The sequence below is a fragment of the Urocampus carinirostris genome, chromosome 12 (genome assembly GCF_059441175.1).
Source record: "Urocampus carinirostris isolate Australia breed hairy pipefish chromosome 12, RoL_Ucar_1.0, whole genome shotgun sequence".
Lineage (NCBI taxonomy): Eukaryota > Metazoa > Chordata > Actinopteri > Syngnathiformes > Syngnathidae > Urocampus > Urocampus carinirostris.
Genome location: NC_142360.1, coordinates 7,010,130 through 7,028,177, shown reverse-complemented (window position 1 = coordinate 7,028,177; position 18,048 = coordinate 7,010,130). Strand labels below are relative to the sequence as shown.

Genomic DNA, 18,048 nt, shown 5'->3' with positions numbered 1-18,048 from the left:
CGCACCAGCACAAATGCCGCAATCACGACTCGGGCCTGATTGTGAAATATAGAAAACCAATATATTAACCTCCTTTTCTTCATATTGTATTCGAGCTGCATCTCTTCTCCAACACTGGCCACAGCGGGAAACTTTACAGTGGTATTAAAATCCGAAATGGAGAAGACGTAAAAATGCACGGAGGGTCCTTCCTGCATTCTAATAGAGATGGCCGCTAGATCATAAACAGGAAGGCGGAGGAGCTTCTATAAAAGCTTACATCGTCTAATTTATGGAAGACAACAACAGGCCAGCGAGGTGACGTGTTTACCCTTCACTGAGGACTTTTGCTTTTAGCGACGTCAGGTAAACTTAAAGGAACTTTTTCCTTAGTGATTGGGTCGTCCGTTTTTATGCCTGTTTAAAATAATTGTACGTGAACAAAGTTACAGCATAAGGTTAAATTGTCTAGGTTTGTTCAAAAAAGAAAAAAACCAATTTGCTATAAGCATTATTTGCTCTTAGGACTTTTCTTTTAGAAAACGTCAAAAAAAAATCGTCATCGGATCGTCCGTTCATTTGCCTGACTAAAATGTATTTAAACACACACTGTTACACAAATAAAATGAATGTACAGCATAAAATAAAATTGTCTAGTTTAGTATACAAATAAAGGAAAAATGAACTAATTATAAGAGGGGTTTTTTCCCCAAGAAATCTGGCGGAAACGTTTTCGTTAGTTGTCTTTGGGTCGTCCACTTTTAACATAACATCAAATGTCTAATTTTGCTTACAAATGAAGGGAAAAATTAACTTGCTATCAAGCCATTTTTAACAAAAGGACTTTTGCTTTTTGTTTTCCTTAATTGTCATTGGAGTTTCCATTGTTTTGCCAGATTAAAATGTACGTACCAACACCAAAGGTACAGCAAAAGATTACATTGTATATTTTAGTTTATGACCAAAGAGAAACAATAACTAATTTTCAGAGAATTTCTTTCGAGAAAAAAATTTGTTTTAGCAGAATCAGAAAACATAGGAGGAGCTATTTCTCTTGTTTTCATTGGGTTTTCCATTCCTTTGCCCAATTAAAATGTACGGGAATACAAACTGGTATGTAAACAAAATATATGTACAGCATAAAATGTATTTCTGTAGTTTAGCTTCCAAATTAAGAGTATTTTTTTTCAATAGGACTTTAGCTTTTAGTGACGTCAGGACAACTCGAGGGAAATTTTTCTGACTTGTCATTAGGTTGTCCTTTTTTTGCCTGATTAAAATATATGCAAGTACACATATTTACATGTATTTACACCATTACCTAAATGCAATAAATGTGCAGCTTTAATTCAAATTGAAATCGTGCCTGGTGAATGTATTTAACTCTCCGGAAATCAATCCATCAGTTTTTTACGGTACTTATCCCAGAAGTCACAATACAGAAAAAAGACACGCTGGTTTCTCTCCGTGTGAGCAAACTAGAAAAACAAAACCTGGCCGGACATTTGAAGATGTGTCCTCAGAGTGAACCGAAGCAGCTGCGATCGGACTTGGCAGCGGCATTGAGCGATAACAGCGCAAGGTTGCCAGCGCAGACCTCATTAGGAATCATTAGTTTGGAGCTCGATGAGGCTCAGGAGGGCGAACGACCCAGGTAACGTTTAAACAGATTAACAGATCACTCGCACCGGACAAAAGTGCTTAAAGTGGACTGTTGATGACAGAGTGTGGACCAGCTGTGCAAAGGACCTTTAGCATCTTTTCATTCAGTATTACATGTCTTGGTCTCATCAGACCACAGGGCACAGTCCTGTACGGTTATCATGTCTGTACTCTGCTGGTCTTTCATTCAAAACTTTTCAGTTACAAATCCGCTTTACCTCAGATGAAAAAGCCTTTCAATTATCAACTCAAATGTTAAAGCAGGTTAAAAATGTTAACGTTATGAGTTACAGGAACGTTCAAGCTTTGTTTTCAGTTAAAGGTTTAATCCTGCTTTAACTCAGGCGAGCAACTTTCAAGCTTTCATTCATGAGTGCATTTATGAGTACATTAAATCAAAATCTTAGCTTTAGAATTAAAAGCATTTTAAAGCTTGAACTAAAGAGTTAACTTAGATATTTAACTAAATTTAGGACACTTAACAGTGCCTTAAAAGCAAGCAGCCTTTAATCCTTATTTTGACTTAAATGTGCTCAAAAGCTTTCACTTTTCAGTAGAAAAGCTACTTTCGACTAAATGAAATCAGCTTTCCTGCTTTATATTCTATTCCATTAACTAATGAGTTAACCCAAGTCTTTAACTTGTAAAGGATGAAAGAAACTTAAAGCAGACTGAAAGCTTTGCCTTTTGAGTTTAAGTAGGTTTTAAGCCTCAACTTGAGTTAAATGTGCTTCAAGAGCTTTACCCTTTCAGCAGAAACCGGCTTTAATTTGAGATAAATCACAATTTTGCTTAAACTATAGAGGTTTCTTGCTTTAACTCAAAAGTTAAAGCTTTAACTTGAGTTGAATAGGCTTCAGGGCTTCAACATTTTAGCAGAAAACATGCTTGAATTTAAGTGAAATCACTAAAGTTATTTGGAGCCTCGGATAGGCTAGAGGGCCGAAACAAACCCTGCAATTGGCCGAAAAAGATGTGTCAATCATCCGTTAAATCGATCGCTATTGGCTGAAGTTATTCGGAGCCTCGGATTGGCTAGATGGCCAAAACAAACCCTGCAATTGGCCGAGTTTAGCAATGGCGTAGCAAGCTTGCTGAAGTACGCCATACAGAAACATGTTTCATTAGTCTGGATTTACTTCACTCACGGTTGTAAGAACACCATGATTGCGTATCATTATTGAGCGTGAGAACTTAGGTGAGCTATGGATTTTCCCGGTATCTTGTTTTAGAACGATCTTGATGTTGCTGTGATGAGTTGAGTGAATTAAACTCAATTCCAAGTGTTTATTGTCATATGCACAGTAAAGTTGCGAGCGAAAAAGAAAATAGAAACTAAGGAATGGTTGGCATTTCTTGAATCCCAAGACTTTAACCTTCCGAATGATATTTGAAATGATGCATTTGAGTGATATCGTACGGACACCGCATCAGCACGTGTCTACGACACGTATTTGCTTCTTTGCAAGCTTTGGGAATGTTAAGGGGGTAATACGTTTAAATGAATCATCTGACTGTTTTGTCGACGTTCCCATTGTAGCGCCTTATAATCCGGTGCGCCTTATCTATGGAAGATATAGGACCAAAAACTTTTTTTTGGGGGTGCGCCCTATAACCCGGTGCGCCCTATAGTGCGGAAAATACGATAAGTTAAATGTGCTTGAAAGGGTTGATTTAAAGCTTTAACTTGAGTTAAATGTGATTAAAAGCTTTAACTTTTAAGCAGAAAACCTGCTTTGAGATAAATCATATTTTTGCTAAAACTCAAAATGTTAACTCGATCTTCAATGTCAAGGTAATTTGGCGCTTTAGCAGACAAACCTTGTACCATTTTGAGGCTCCAATTCAGAGCGTTTAATTCAGTAAGGGCAGCTTCAAAGCGTTGCGATTAATTAACTCCTGAAAAGGACGTCACGGCCGGCAAGTGGATGAAGAGATGAGAGTGTTTGTTTTCACTCAAGACGTTTCAATCCAATGTTCCTGGAAACAAAGCTCAAGATCACAAGCGTCGCCCTCAGATGAGTCGGTGGTAATCCCGACAACCTCAGACCTCCATCTATTTATCGCCCCTTTTTATCTGGGGCGACCCCTTGCCCACACCGGGGTCCACCTTCGAGTGTGTGCGAGAAGGACCGTAAAAGCCGATTGCGTTTTAATAAAGTTTATTATCTGCGTGGAGCTAATCCTCAATGGGTAATCTCTTCCCCCTAAAGGAAAGCTGGATTACTGACTCGCTTTAATCCCAATGAAATTGTTCGGATTTAGCAGATGGCAACAGGCTTTTTCCTTCAACTTTGTGATGAGTTACCCCACCCTCAGATCCCCCCCCACCCCCTTCTGTTCCGACATGCGACCACAAAACAAAAAATTCAGGAAACACCTTTTAATTTCGCACACAATACAAACGTCACTAATCTCCACACGTGTAACATCTGAGAAAATTATGTTGAGAACGATTTTCCATCGACGGGGGGATTCGAACACAAAAATATCGGACACGTCATCAGGTGACATTACCTGAGGCTTGTTCACAAATTTGGACGGCTGAAGACTTGTGTTGAACAGGGACGTGAAGCCTCAATTATCCTTATCCCTTGGATGCATGTTTTTTTTCCTCCAAAATATTTACAAATAAAAAAGTTGTAATATTGTCTAATTCCGAGTATTCCTCATAAAACATGTATCCCCCCCCCCCCCCCCCCCCAAAAAAAAAAAAAAAAAAATTAGCGACCCCACTATGAAAGAGTATGTTATGCGTCCAAGGGTTAAGATTTGTCAACACTTCAATTATATTAACCTGTATATTAAATCGTTACTCAAACAAAAAAAACATTTAATGTTTAACTAAAAAGGCACATAATTTACAGAGGTAGAATTTGTAAATATATTGAGACAATAATTTGGAATTTAAGCAAAGAACGAAAGGCTAAGAACGAAAAAATAGATTTTGTTCAATAGATCTTTTTATTTCCCTTTTGGTAAATATTTTGCAAAAAAAAAAAAGCCAATTCTTTTAATAAAATGAATTGTGGGCAGCATTGATGTCAGTTGGAGACTGATAAATAATACTATGTTAACAAATGTTTGATATCACTTTTTTTATCAGTACGAATACTGACCGCATGAGTAGACCTAAAATAGTCCTAAAATAATACTTTTGAGACTTAAAAGTCCTCCCTACAAACCAAAATATAATGGACAATAAACAATATAAATGGCTAAGAGTTAAAGCTTTAAATCAGCATTTAATACTGAGTTAAAGATGCTTTAACACACGGGTTGAAGCAGTTTTATAATAACTTCAACAAGAGAGTTAAGACAAAATCCTCAGAGATTCAAATTTGAACAACTTAAATGCTTTAAAAGTGTATTAACTAGAGAATTAGGGAAGATTAAAGCTTTAACTCACTTATTAAAGCCGCTTAAAACAATTAATGCTGAGGTTAAAGCTTGGACTCCAAGCGGTTTTGGCTAAAGAAGCTTCAAAGCTTTAAACTACTTTAACTCAGGAGTTGAGAAGCTTTAACTCACTTATTTAAAACGCTTCAAACTTTTAACTCTGTGGTTTAAGCTTGTAACTTCTAGCGGCCTTAACTAGAGAAGCTTTAAATGTACTTTAACTTGAGAGTCAATCTTTAAAGCTTTAACTCACTATTAAATCCACTTCAAACTTTAACTTCTAGCTTTAACTAAAGCAGCTTTAAAGCTGTAAAACTGCTCTTACTAGAGAGTTAAGAAATATTTAAGGCTTTAACTGACTGCTTCAAACCAACCTCTGAGGTTTGAGTTTTAACTTCCAGCCACTTTAACTGAATCAGGTTTAAAGCTTTAGAAAATGCTTTAACTAAATTTAAGAACGCTATAATGCTTTACCTTAAGCATTAAAGCCAATTTTATGTTTTTATTCCGAAGTTAAAGCTTTAACTTTAGCAGCGCTAATTTAAATATACACCAACACAGCAATTCCCCTTAAATTTTATGGAAAAATAGGCAAACTTTCTATTTTTGTAAACAATCATCGCTAGCCCAAGTAGGACATTTTGAAAAAGAGCCTGGTGTTTTTCTTGGTTCTAATAGCTAATAATGTTCACATGCCCATACGTTAATATGATCAAGATTTTGCTAATATAAATATCAATTATTTTGTCATGGTCGCTATCCTTATAGCGATTGCAAACAGAAGAAAGATCTTAAACCCAAGCTCAACCCGATCCGAGTTCTGGGCCAGGGGCCTCATTTATAAAACTGTGTAGGGAAAAATCACTAAAAGTGGCCTACAGAGGAACCACATGAAGTGCGTGCTAACAAAAACTTCCTGAATTATAAAACAGTGCGCAGACAGGTCCCACACCTGTTTGTTTTTATAAATCAAAACATATCACAGAACAAAAAACGCTGCGCGTGAGGGAACTGCCCTTTATGCCTATAAAAGGCTGGGGGAACGCCCTTGATGAATAATTAGATGTAACAAGCATGAAGATGGCTAAAGTGGAGAAAAGAACCAGAAAGCACAAACGTATTGATTTCAGATACTTTCTTTGGTTTCATCCATCTGCCGTTGGGTTGTAGTTCCCAGTTTCTCCAGATTTTGTGCCTACGGCAGGGCTAGAACTCCCGTGAAAGTCCTCCCATTCTCTAGTCAAGTTTGTTTTAACAAATACCAAATGTGGCATACAATATTTTGTACGCACGTAGTCTTTTATAAATGAAAGTCAATCATTAGGTTCAGGTCGGACCGGGATTTTCTCTTGCTGGCTATTTGCTATCCACCCGTTGTCTCGCTGCCTTTCTCTCTCAAAGCGTTGAGGTAAAATTTTAAGGACATGCAACTGCTGCGGTTTATGGCCCAATTTTCATCCCGTCGAAATGATGGATGGCCTTAAAATTTTCCCCTGAACTCTTCAAAAACAATTCCAACAATGATGAAGAATTGTCGGTTAATGTAACCTCTGCAGACACAGAAATATAAAATATCTAAATGTTTATACAGTTTTGTTCAACTCAAATTTTGTTACTAAAGACGGGCTTTAATTTGTGATCATAAATTACCGCTCATCATTATGAGTCCTCAAAAGTGAAATATGAAATTTTGGGTTTGCTTTGGGCTTGGTCCTGCAAAGCAAGTGAATTGGTCAGGCTTGGGCTGAGCTTTAATACCACTGGACCTGGGTTGGGTCGAGCTGGCTTTGTTAGGCCTGATCTTACCTCTGATCACAAAGATTTACCTCATATTTTAGTTTTTTTAAAATTGCAATATGCCTGAAGTAGTTGCCCCACACCCCCCCCCCCACAAAAAAAAAAAAAAAAAAACCAGAAATCACAGTGGCAGGATTAAAATATCCTTCATGGCAAAATAAAAAAAGAAAAGATTTCCTTCAACTATCCAATTCCATTGAGGAAAATGAATATCCATAGTAACGCATTCTCCGTCAGTGGGAGACAACACAGAACCAAACATACGTGGTTGTTGGCAGTGAAATGGGCGAGGCTAATCCGGAATACTCAAGGTAGATATAATTTGGCGGGCCGCAAACGGAGACGCGTCTTGAAGAAGACGTACATGGCCAGGAGACACATGGATGACAGGAAGTAGAGGACCACGCAAAGGCTGATGTCCACTTTGGAGAAGCTCAGCACGCTCATCCAGCGGCCCAATGGTGCGGAAGCTCCGTTCTCACCGAGGCGCAGAGCCCCCAGTTCTCGCTTCTGCACGTGCGTGCCCCCACCTCCACCGTTTAGTTCTCCCCCTTTCCTCTGCAGGGTGCGATGCTTGACCAGGTTGGAGGTGGCCACCTGCGCCACTTTGTTTTTCCTATAGTCCAAGTCTACGATGTCCTCCAGAGTATCTCGCGGCTTAATCCCCACGATGCTCGGCCTCCTCACATCCTGGCGGCGATACCAAACACCGTCTGCCCCCCTACCAGGCTTACCTTCGGCCTCCCTGTCCTCTGCTCCCTCCTCCTCCTCCTCCTCTTCCTCTTCCACAACAGGTTTTGCTTTGAGGGCCTCCATGGCTTCTCTTTCCACACGTTTCTGGGCCTCCAGAAGCTGCAAGCTGACACGTTTGGCTTTCTGCTTTGCCAGAACTTCGCTTTCGTCTTCCAGATAGTCTGGCGAGAAAAATCAACATGCAAGGGTTAGTGCAGTGTAATATTGAATTCAACTAGAAATGGCAATTTCTTGAATTTCTTTAGAAAGGCAAAAAGGGTTAAAAAAAACACTTGATGAAAATATTGTGAATAATGTTAAATATGCGGGTAAATTAAGTGGAAACACCTAAATAAGATGGAGATTTTTAAGCGATTAATTTTAGGAACAGGCTTCCCGATATAATCCATCAAATAATTTTTAGTGTTCATGTTCTCCAATGTACACAGAAACAGAGGCATAATTTTGTTTGATTAGCTATTATTATTTAGCAGCTAAAAATACCAAAAGTGGCAAGCAATCAAGCCATTGGCATCACCAAAGTGGCTAACGTGAGTGGCTGGAGAATGAAACAGTGGGGAAAAAAAGCACCAGATTTGTTTTTGTTTTTCTTTTAAATCAAGTGTTTTATGATCTTTTTAAACCATTAGGGGTGGCTATTAAAGACAAATTGGTGCTTTTTACATTTTTGTTCTGACATAAGCAAAATATGGAACTGTGTTCTTATGCTGCACCTGTGAGGATTCGTTCTCCAGCGTAGAACTCCTGCAGGAAAGTGAGAACCTGCTGATTGTCCCACTTATGGTCCCCGTTGTCCTTCAGTGCGTGACATCCAGGACACACGTCTGGCGGGGGCCACTGGATCTTGGGAAAGTCGGGGTCCTCGCTCAAGGCCCCTAAAAGCATTTCCAGAATTTTCATTGAGTCCGCCAAGCACAAGGTCAGGCAAAGTTGTCATGTCGGCACGTTTGATTTGAAGACTGGATGCAATCTGTGCCGGAGCCATTTCATCTTGTCACTGGGCTCCATAAATCTACCCCCCCCCCCCCCCCCCCGCCTATATGCATACGTGCATGGGGGGTCTTTTAAAAGCCCCTATGTAAATCACCTGTCTGTGTTTGTGTGCATGTAATCTACCGAATGATACTTGCACGCGTGTGTGTGTATGCAGCTCAACAATGATCAATGGGCTTCGGGGGATGTCCCAATGGGAGGGCTCGTGCAGATAATAGATGTGACCAAAGTGGACAGCTTCCCTACACACACACAGACACACCCTTGATGGCCACCTGTCTGTTCCCTTTGAAAGCAAAAGTGCAATCTTTAAATTGAACAGGAGGGGAAACAGAAACCTTAAAAAGAGACGTGTGCTTCCAATGAATAGAAAAGTTGTCTTTTAGCATTTCTTCTCTCTTTTAGCATCATGCTAACCACTAGGGATGCCCAATAACCTTTATTCCCCCTAATGAAAACGGCTAGAATCCTGTAAATTGATATATATATATTTTAATTGCATGCTTTATTTAGAAACAAAATCGAAACATGCAAAAGTGCATTATTTCCAAGCGTGGGTTTATTCTTGTTTGCGGTTACAATGTCTCGAAAAAGTAGAAAAGAAACTAAAGCTTGACTTTATCAATAAAGGGATCAATACTTACTTTGTTTGTCAATAATAACTATAATCAGGGAGGTCTCTGGTACCTTGCACACATACAATGAGGTAGAGAGGAGACATGACCAAAAATAAATACTAGAGCTTGACTTTATCAATGAACCGATTCTTACTTTGTCTGTAATAAGAATAATAAGCAAGCTCTCTGGTGCCGAGCCCATATTACAGAGAGGTAGAGAAGAGACATGACCATAAAGTAGAGTTGAAGAAACCAGAGCCTGACTTTCTCAATCAATCACTCAATTGCCCAGTACCCACGTTGTTTGTCAACATAACAATTATCCGTGAAGTCTCCAGTGCCTTGCACATATTACAAAGAGGTAGAGAGTGTTGAAGAAACTAAAGCCTGACTTTATTAAATCAATCGGTCAATATTATCTTGCAAGTAACAACTATAACGAGCGAGCTCTACATTGCCTTGCATATTTTACAAGGAGGTAGAGAGGAGACACGACCAAAAAGTAATGTTTAAGAAACTTAAGCCTGACTTTATCAATCAATTAATCAGCCAATACTTTGTTTTTCAGTAACCTCTCTGGTGCCTAGCACACATTATGAAGGGGTAGAGAGGAGACACGACCAAGTTGTGCTACTACACTGCAAACAAATCTATTCTAACCCCATTGGCAGAAAAAAATGCTTAATTCATGTGGTATTATTTTTCTACTCTCAAAATGTTTTATTTCTCTTTATAGTAAAGTAACAAAATATATTCTTTAAGTACAAAAATATTTTTTGAGGCAGATGGTACATAGCTTGTCATTTTCACATTTTTTTACTAATATTGGTTGATTTTGTTTTCGTAAAATAAGTGGTATTATTTACCATTTGCTAGATGGGAAAGATTTAACATTATTCCTTGCAAATATGCATGATTTAAAGAACTCACTTCAAAAAGACAGCTTGCCATTTTGGTTGTGTGATGGCACTGCTACCTTTTATCTGCTAAACTGCTAATGCTACGTTCTCACTCAGCTCACATTTTCCGAATATTCAATTGAATTTAAAACTATTGGATGACCCTCTGAACAATACATATTTGAACCCGATGAATATGCAAGCCGTGATGACATCAAGACGGTTGCTATGGCTAAAGTCACCCTGGCCAACGAGTTAGCCGTCTGGTAAGAATGTGCCCGCTAAAAAAAAAAAAAAAACACCCGCCCCCCAAAAAAACACACACTTCCTGCTGCTGGGAAAAAAAATCTCGAATGTATATTTTATGTAAAACGCCGTACACCGAGTCCATACACACATGTGTAAGATTAAGATTCATACTGAGCAGCAGGGAAAGTAAAGGCGGCGTGGGACAGACATGGCGGCAGTAAATAACGGTTTATTCCTCCTGGTACCGGTAACCAATAAAATCATGTTTTTGGACAAGGATACCAATACCTTTTTATTAGACTGCATGCAAAACTTATGAAAATAACAAGCTCTTACATGTCTTTTTTCCTTTTCTGTGTCTCTTTATCTTTGTTTATAATTGTAATAGTCATATATAGCTTAAGGGCAGCACGGCGGCGCAGTGGTTAGCGCGTGTGCGGCACAGTTCTTAGGTCTTGGGAACCCCGTGTGGCTACCGGACTTCCTGTGCGGAGTTTGTATGTTCTCCCCGTGCTTGCGTGGGTTTCCCCCGGGCACTCCGGTTTCCTCCCACATTCCAAAGAACATGCATTTCAGGTGGATTGGCCGGTCCAAATTGTCCCTAGGTGTGAATGAGCGAGCAAGTTGTCTGGCAACCAGTTCAGGGTGTCCCCTGCCCACTGCCCAATGATTGCTGGGATGGGCTCCAGCACCCCCGCGACCCTACTGAGGATAAGCGGTGCAGCTAATGAGATGAGATGAGATATATAGCTTATTATATAGCTTCATTAAACAAGTCTCCAAAAAGTAGTGTTGGAGAGACTAGACTTTCAATCAATCGGCCAGTATTTACTTTGTCAGCAATAACAATAACAACAGGTTATCTAGTGCCTCACGCAATTAATGAAAAGGTAGAGAAGGGACGTGACCAACTAGTGCAAAATCTTCTAAAAGAAAATCTGAATGTATTCTAACTAAGTATATAAATTCTTTTAATCTTTCTAACCAGTGTGGTTTATTTTCTAGCCAGATAAGAAAACAATACCTAAAATCTTTATTATTATTTTAATTGATGGACAAAATCTTTCAACATAACAGGCAGTCATATATGGTTTTGTTTTTCTCCCCAATGCAAAGAATAGATAATAAAAACGAGTCACCAGACCCTGAAATCCAGGTCTATTATACTATGCTGTCAGGTGGGAGCATTCCAAAATAGTGGAGCAAGGGTACCCAATAAAAATAGAATTGACAGTCACATCCTCTGAGATGAAATTTTACTTTTTTCTAATTTAAGCAAAAGGAGTATATCGTGTAGCCATGTTTTAAATGCAGGTGAAATGGTAAATGGTCTACATAGCACTTTTCAAGTCAATGAAGACCTCCCAAAGCGCATTACAATGTGCTTCACACTTACCCATTCACACACACACACACACACACACACACACACACACACACACACACACACACACACACACACACACACTTACACACTAATAGGTGGTTCTGAGGACTTCTACAAAAGTAGTATCCTCCAACGATACCTTTCTTTAGTAGAATTAAAAAATATATACAAAAATAAATGATCTGCCAGTGTAAGATTATTTTGGGTTAAGTGGTTAAGTATTAAAGATCAATTTCTTTTCTTGTTTGGCTACAATCATTCTTATAATTTTGCCCCAAAAATCTCAAACTCAAATCATATTTAAAATTATTATATTCTATTGTATTTTTCATAAAAAAGGTGAACACATAAAATTAGATAAAATATCCATTAGCATTAAAAATGTGGGCCAAATCATTTTGCTTGCTTGTTTACTAAAAATTAAGTTCACGTCTTGCTTACTTTAAGTCTATTTTTTATGGTTAAGTTTTATGAGTTTGCAAACAAAAAATATCAAAGAAAATATTTAGTAGTTTTTTAGGTAAAATATGTACAGTAATACCCAAAATATGCAAAATGGTCTGCCATTTTGAAAAAAATGGGTTAACATGTTTAGAATAAATTATTTTTATAATTTATATATTTTTTAATAATGCAAAACAAACATCTAAAAATAAAATGTAAATGTTTCAAAATGTATAACAACGATAATATATTATTTTTGGCAAAATATGTTATACTTAAAACAATCTAGGGCAACACGGCGGCACAGTGGTTAGCGCGTGTTCGGCACAGTTCTCAAGTAAGTAGATCGAACCTCCTGTGTGGAGTTTGCATGTTCTCCCCGTGCTTGCGCTTGGGGTTCCCCACCACAATCCAAAAACATGCGTGTCAGGTTAATTGGCCAGTCCAAATTGTCCCTAGTTGTGGATGAGCGAGTGAAATGTCTGTCCCTGTCTGCCCTGCGACTGTCTGGCAACCAGTTCAGGGTGTACCCTGCCCACTGCCCGACGATGGCTGGGATGGGCTCCAGCACCCTCGTGACCCTACTGAGGATAAGCGGTGCAGATAATGGATGGATGGAAAACAATCTGCCAGTAAAAAATTAATGTTGGTCTTTTCTACAATCTCACTTTTTTGCCCATTTACAGTAGGTTTCTTTTTCTCATTTTATAAAAATAGTTTTATAATTTTGCCATACAAAAATTTTAAACTAAAATTATAAAACCAGAAAAAGCTAAATTAAATGTATAACTTTTTTTTTTTTTTGCAAAATAAGTGATACTTAAATTGTTCTGGCGAGAAAAAATATACAATTATTTTTTCCTTATTTTAATAAATATTAATCTAACGTTTTTTTGCCCATTTGTAGTATGTTTATGTCTTGTTTTACAAAAAATATTTGTATAATTTTTCAAAATTAATATATTTAACTAGAATCATACATGGAAAAAAAGATACAATTGTAACTTTTTTTATGGCAAAATAAATAAAACTTGATTGGCCTGCTCATGTTTTTTCCCTTATTTTGATTTCAAAAGATTTAGGCTTTTTTAGCATAATAAAAATCTAAACCAAAATCATAAAATAAAAACTCTACTTTGTTTTTATCAAAATAATACTTAATTGTTTCGCCAATTATAAATAAATAATTTTGCTCATGTTTTTTCCTTATTTTGATTAAAAAGAATAACTTTTTTGCCCATTTTAAGTTTGCTTTTTCCTTGTTTTACAATTGTTATTATCAATATAAATAAATAAATAATAATCATAAAAAAATCAAAATTATTTATCTTATAACAAATTCACCCATGTTTTTTTCTCCATAATTTGAATATATCCTTTAGTGGAGTGTGTAGAAATGTGTGTCTGTTGACTAGCAGCGAGAGGACCGATTCTCTGCCGCTTTTAACGACCCTGGGGCCTCTTTGTTGCCAGCTAAATTAATTGTTGCACCGCTTTACAAATCGCGCCTCTTTCACGCATGGCAGGCAGGCCGGGCGAGCGCTTCCACTTGGGAGTAGAAAAAAAGGAAACAAGCAGAGGAGTGGTTGTGTGGCTCCGATCCTCTATAAGGGCCCCCTCCTCCTTATGACGGTCTTGCCTTGTGTATGCCACCTGCTGCCGCACATTACCTTGGGAATTACGCGGGTGTGATGCTATCGCTTGTCAAGCCAAGGCTACAAGTCCCAGAAGACGCGGAGGGGAGGGGCTTAGAGCCGTTCGGGACAAGACGGATTGAGGAGGCGATCTGAATAAGCGTCTGGGGAGGTCTGCACTAAGGACACAAGCTGTCCCGGCGATCGGCCACAAACAAAAGCTAGTCATTTAACAAAGTGGGCTGTTAATGACAGCGCCGGGTGTCGTAAAATCACGGCGACAAAAGAGTAGGGGAGGGGGGGGTTGCTCTTTTAGGAGTAATATAGTTTCGTTATACAGTGGCACAAGAGGAAAGTGCGTTTTGGAGGGGGGAAACACAAATATGTTTTATTCGGTTCAAGTGAATTTAAGTACGCACACTCAAATGGATGATGATCACACAAAAAGGAGATCCAAAGCAAAAAAAAAAAAAAAAAAGAGTTATCAGAAGTTGAACAAAAATCTTAATTTTCATGTTTTTCCACACAACAGAAAATAACAACCTTCACAAAACAAATAAAAAAAGGCAATAACAAAAACTGACTGGTGTGGCATATCAAAATTTGAAATGATCTATTTCAACAAATAATAAATATAATATTTTCATTTCTAATTACGATATAACAATTCTTTAGATTGAAAAAAAAATGTATTTACCTTTTTAACAGTTTCGGTCTTTGGAATAATTGAATGAAATGAAACAAAAATAAAAACAAGAAAATAGATGAATTATTAAACACAATAAAAAGAAAAAAAAAACAGAAAAACTTGACCCACCCCCCAAAATAAATACAATTGAACAAAAACAAACAAAAAAATATGTGAAATTAAAGAAAAAAAACCTTTGGCAAAATTATCTACTAATTGTTTTATTATTTATTTGTATCTTATTTATCACACAAATATTGTGCTTAAGAAAACAAAAATGTTTGCCGCACCCCTGAACTAAACGATTCTAACGCAGAGCGATCAATGGGAGGATCAAAATAAACGGAGGAGGGAAAAAGGAACAAGAAAACGGGCGAGTGATAGTGACTACTTCCGAGGTCAAGAAAATGGGTGACGCGAGAGCGATGAGACTTGAAGAGGTGGGCTGCAGGAGAGAGAGGGGGTGTGGAGGCTCCAAGACGACAGCTGGTGTCTGATCCAAGGATCTGCCTTTGCACTGCACAGTGCCGTCCCTACTCGTATTAAGGTGACTGTCCCCCACAAACTCAAGGGAGGGACGCTGGAGATGAAAATATATCTAAAGAAGCTGCACGACACCTTTTCAAGTGGACTAAAATAACAGTTGTAGCCCAAGATGAAGCCCGTATAATGACGAAATCGCCGCAAACATCCTGAGCCATGCAATACATTATGGCCAAGGTCTCCAGTGCCTCACTCACATTATGAGAAAGCATAGAGTAGACATGACCAAGATGTGCTGCTACTTCTACAAAAAAATTTCTAAATATATTCAAACGAGTAACAAATGCTTAAAATCTTTCCAACTAATGGAGTAATTTAATTTGATCTTATAGCATGGAGCGGTGGAGAGGAGAAACGACCATGTTGAGCAACTATTTCTGTAGAAAACCAAAATGTAGTCTAATGAACAACATAAATGCTGAGCATTTTTCAAACAAGTCATGTAAGCTAATTGATTATTATTGCTTTGCGTCAAGTGACTATCGGCTCTCCGATGCCTCGTGCACATTACGGAAAGCTAGAGAGGAGAAACGACAGAGTTGTGCTACTACTTATAGAGAAAATAAAAATATATTCCAATGAGGAACATAAATGTCTAGAATCTCTGATTATGGCAAAGTTCTCAAATACCTCACGTACATTATGACGAGTTAAAGAGGATTAATGACCAAGTTGAGCTACTACTTCTATATACCGTAAATTCCGGACTATAGCGCACCTGATTATAAGCCGCACCAACCACATTTCGGGAGGAAAACCAATTTTGTACATACACAAGCCGCACCTGTATATTAGCCGCATGGGCCCACATTGAAAAAATGCAACACAAACACGAAATTAACCCATACCCGATGCAGTCCAAGAAACACAGCCGGCAAAATGAACGGAAAACGATACCGGTACTTAACATTTAATGCAGACCTGCAGAGTCCAGGTGCCCGTTGAAAGTAATCCAAGGAAAAAAGTGTATATTTCCAAAGGTAAGGGTGGGAAAAATATATATCCAATATTGTCGGCCGTGTCCACACACACGTCTCACCTTTACTCCACTTCCCGTCAGCCCGCGTTTGCCCCGCCCCTTCTTTCTCATTTGCTCGTGCAAAACATCAGAATAAGTTTCTTAAAAAAATACATTACAAAATTATACGGTTGCAAATACATATTATACATGTTTACACATATTTACAAAGAATGACGGTACACCGAGAGAGTTTTCAAAGCTTTAATAATAATATTATAACTTTCATCCCAAACCGTGCCTGTGAAGGGTAGCAAAACACTACTAGCAACATGCTTGCAACACAGTAAACAGCACTGTTAAAAACACAAATCGAACCTGCAGTAAGCACTGTAAACCATCCTCATCTTCCTCCTTTTAACTGTCATCATCAAAGTCGTCTTCCTTCAGTATGGGAAAGAGACTTTGTCATGTAGACGTCGTCCTGCGCTCCCTTATTCAAAAACACGCTAGCGTCACGCTCGCAAAGTAAAGTTTACATGCGGTAGCTCTGTCTCCTTCTATATCGGACTGCTCGATTGCGTTTAGCTTGAAAGTTGCATCGTGTGCCTTTCTTTTTGCAATTTGCATGATGAGGATATGTCTAGGCCAATTTAATTTGTGTACAAGTTAAGAAGTTGCAGTCTAAATCTTACCTTTTGTACTCGAGCGCCGCTGGCGGGCGTTAGAAAAATTACATAAATTGGCCGCATCACTGAGTAAGCCGCAGGGTTGAAAGTTTGGGAAAAAAGTAGCGGCTTATAGTGCGGAATTTACGGTAATCAAGATATACTCCATTGAGGAACATAAATGCTTAGAGTCTTTCTAACAAGTAGTCGTGTCAGCTGATTTGATATAATAGCATGGAAGAGGTAGCGAAGAGACACGACGAAGGGTTACTACTTCCATAGAAAGTCCAAATATATATAATGAGCAAAATAAATGTTTCAAAAAAGTATTTTCGGCTGATTGACTACTTAAGTGTGGCGTCAAGTGACTGACTATCAGCTCTCCAGTGCCTCGCACAAATTACAGAGAGGTGGAGAGGAGACACGTCAAAGTTGTGCAAATTAATTCCAATGAGGAATATGAATGATTATAATCTCACATCTTGAGCTATAGGACTGGTTGTGGTCAAGCTCACAGATTCCTCGTACACATTGTGAAGCGGTAGAGAGGAGACACAACCATGTTGTGCTACTATTTCTTAGAAACTAATGCAAATCATATATGTTAAAAATCTCACATCCTGAACCATTCGGCTAATTATGGCCAAACTCTACTGTGGCCAACACACTATTGAGAGGTAAAGAGGCGTGCAAACCAATGTGTGCTATTGCTATTATCGAAAATCGAAATATGCTCTGATTAGAAAAATAAGCCCTTGGACTATTTAACAAATAGTTTTAGCTGAAGGCCGAGAGTCAATTGACTAATTATTTGGGTATTTTATTGTCTATTATTATTGTGCATTCCCAATTACAACATTTGTTATAGTTAAAATTTTAACTCTTACCCGCTATCCTGTTGTTGACCCGGTTGTGTCGGGCCCAAAGCCAGAGGACCGAATCCGTAAAGGTTTTGACCCCTGCCAGGCTCTCGTCGGCCATGTTTTTGAAGTGTTGGGCACATGGCTTGCAGCCGAAGAAATTGCTGATGTAGCCTGTCATGGCACTCAGCACCTCCGAGGGATCTGGAATATTACAGATGACACAGAAAATAAATGATATATACATATACATACATATATATATATATACATATATATATATACATACATTTACATACATATATATATATATATACATATACATACATACATATACATACATACATATACATACATATATATACATAAATACATGTATTTTTATTTTTAATAAATTCCAAAAAAGTAAAAAAAAAAACTTTTTCACATTGTCATAATGGAGTATTTTGTGTAGAATTTTGAGATAAGATATTAAATTAATACAATTTGGAATGAGGCTGTAACATAAAATGTGGAAA

The 18,048-nt window shown here is 38.1% G+C and overlaps 1 protein-coding gene across 1 annotated transcript in view; it reads right to left on the bottom strand.

Annotated features, from left to right (window-relative positions):
• Positions 1–6,936: 6,936 nt before the first annotated feature.
• qsox1 (quiescin Q6 sulfhydryl oxidase 1) overlaps positions 6,937–18,048 on the bottom strand; it is a 57,552-nt gene continuing 46,440 nt past the window's right edge. Inside the window, exons 11-13 of the mRNA XM_088349559.1 lie at positions 17,558–17,734; positions 8,304–8,465; positions 6,937–7,751 (exon numbers count right to left, since the gene is read on the bottom strand). Of these exons, the coding sequence (XP_088205685.1) occupies positions 7,144–7,751; positions 8,304–8,465; positions 17,558–17,734 (947 nt within the window). The 3' untranslated portion in view covers positions 6,937–7,143. The remainder of the gene's footprint in view (positions 7,752–8,303; positions 8,466–17,557; positions 17,735–18,048) is intronic.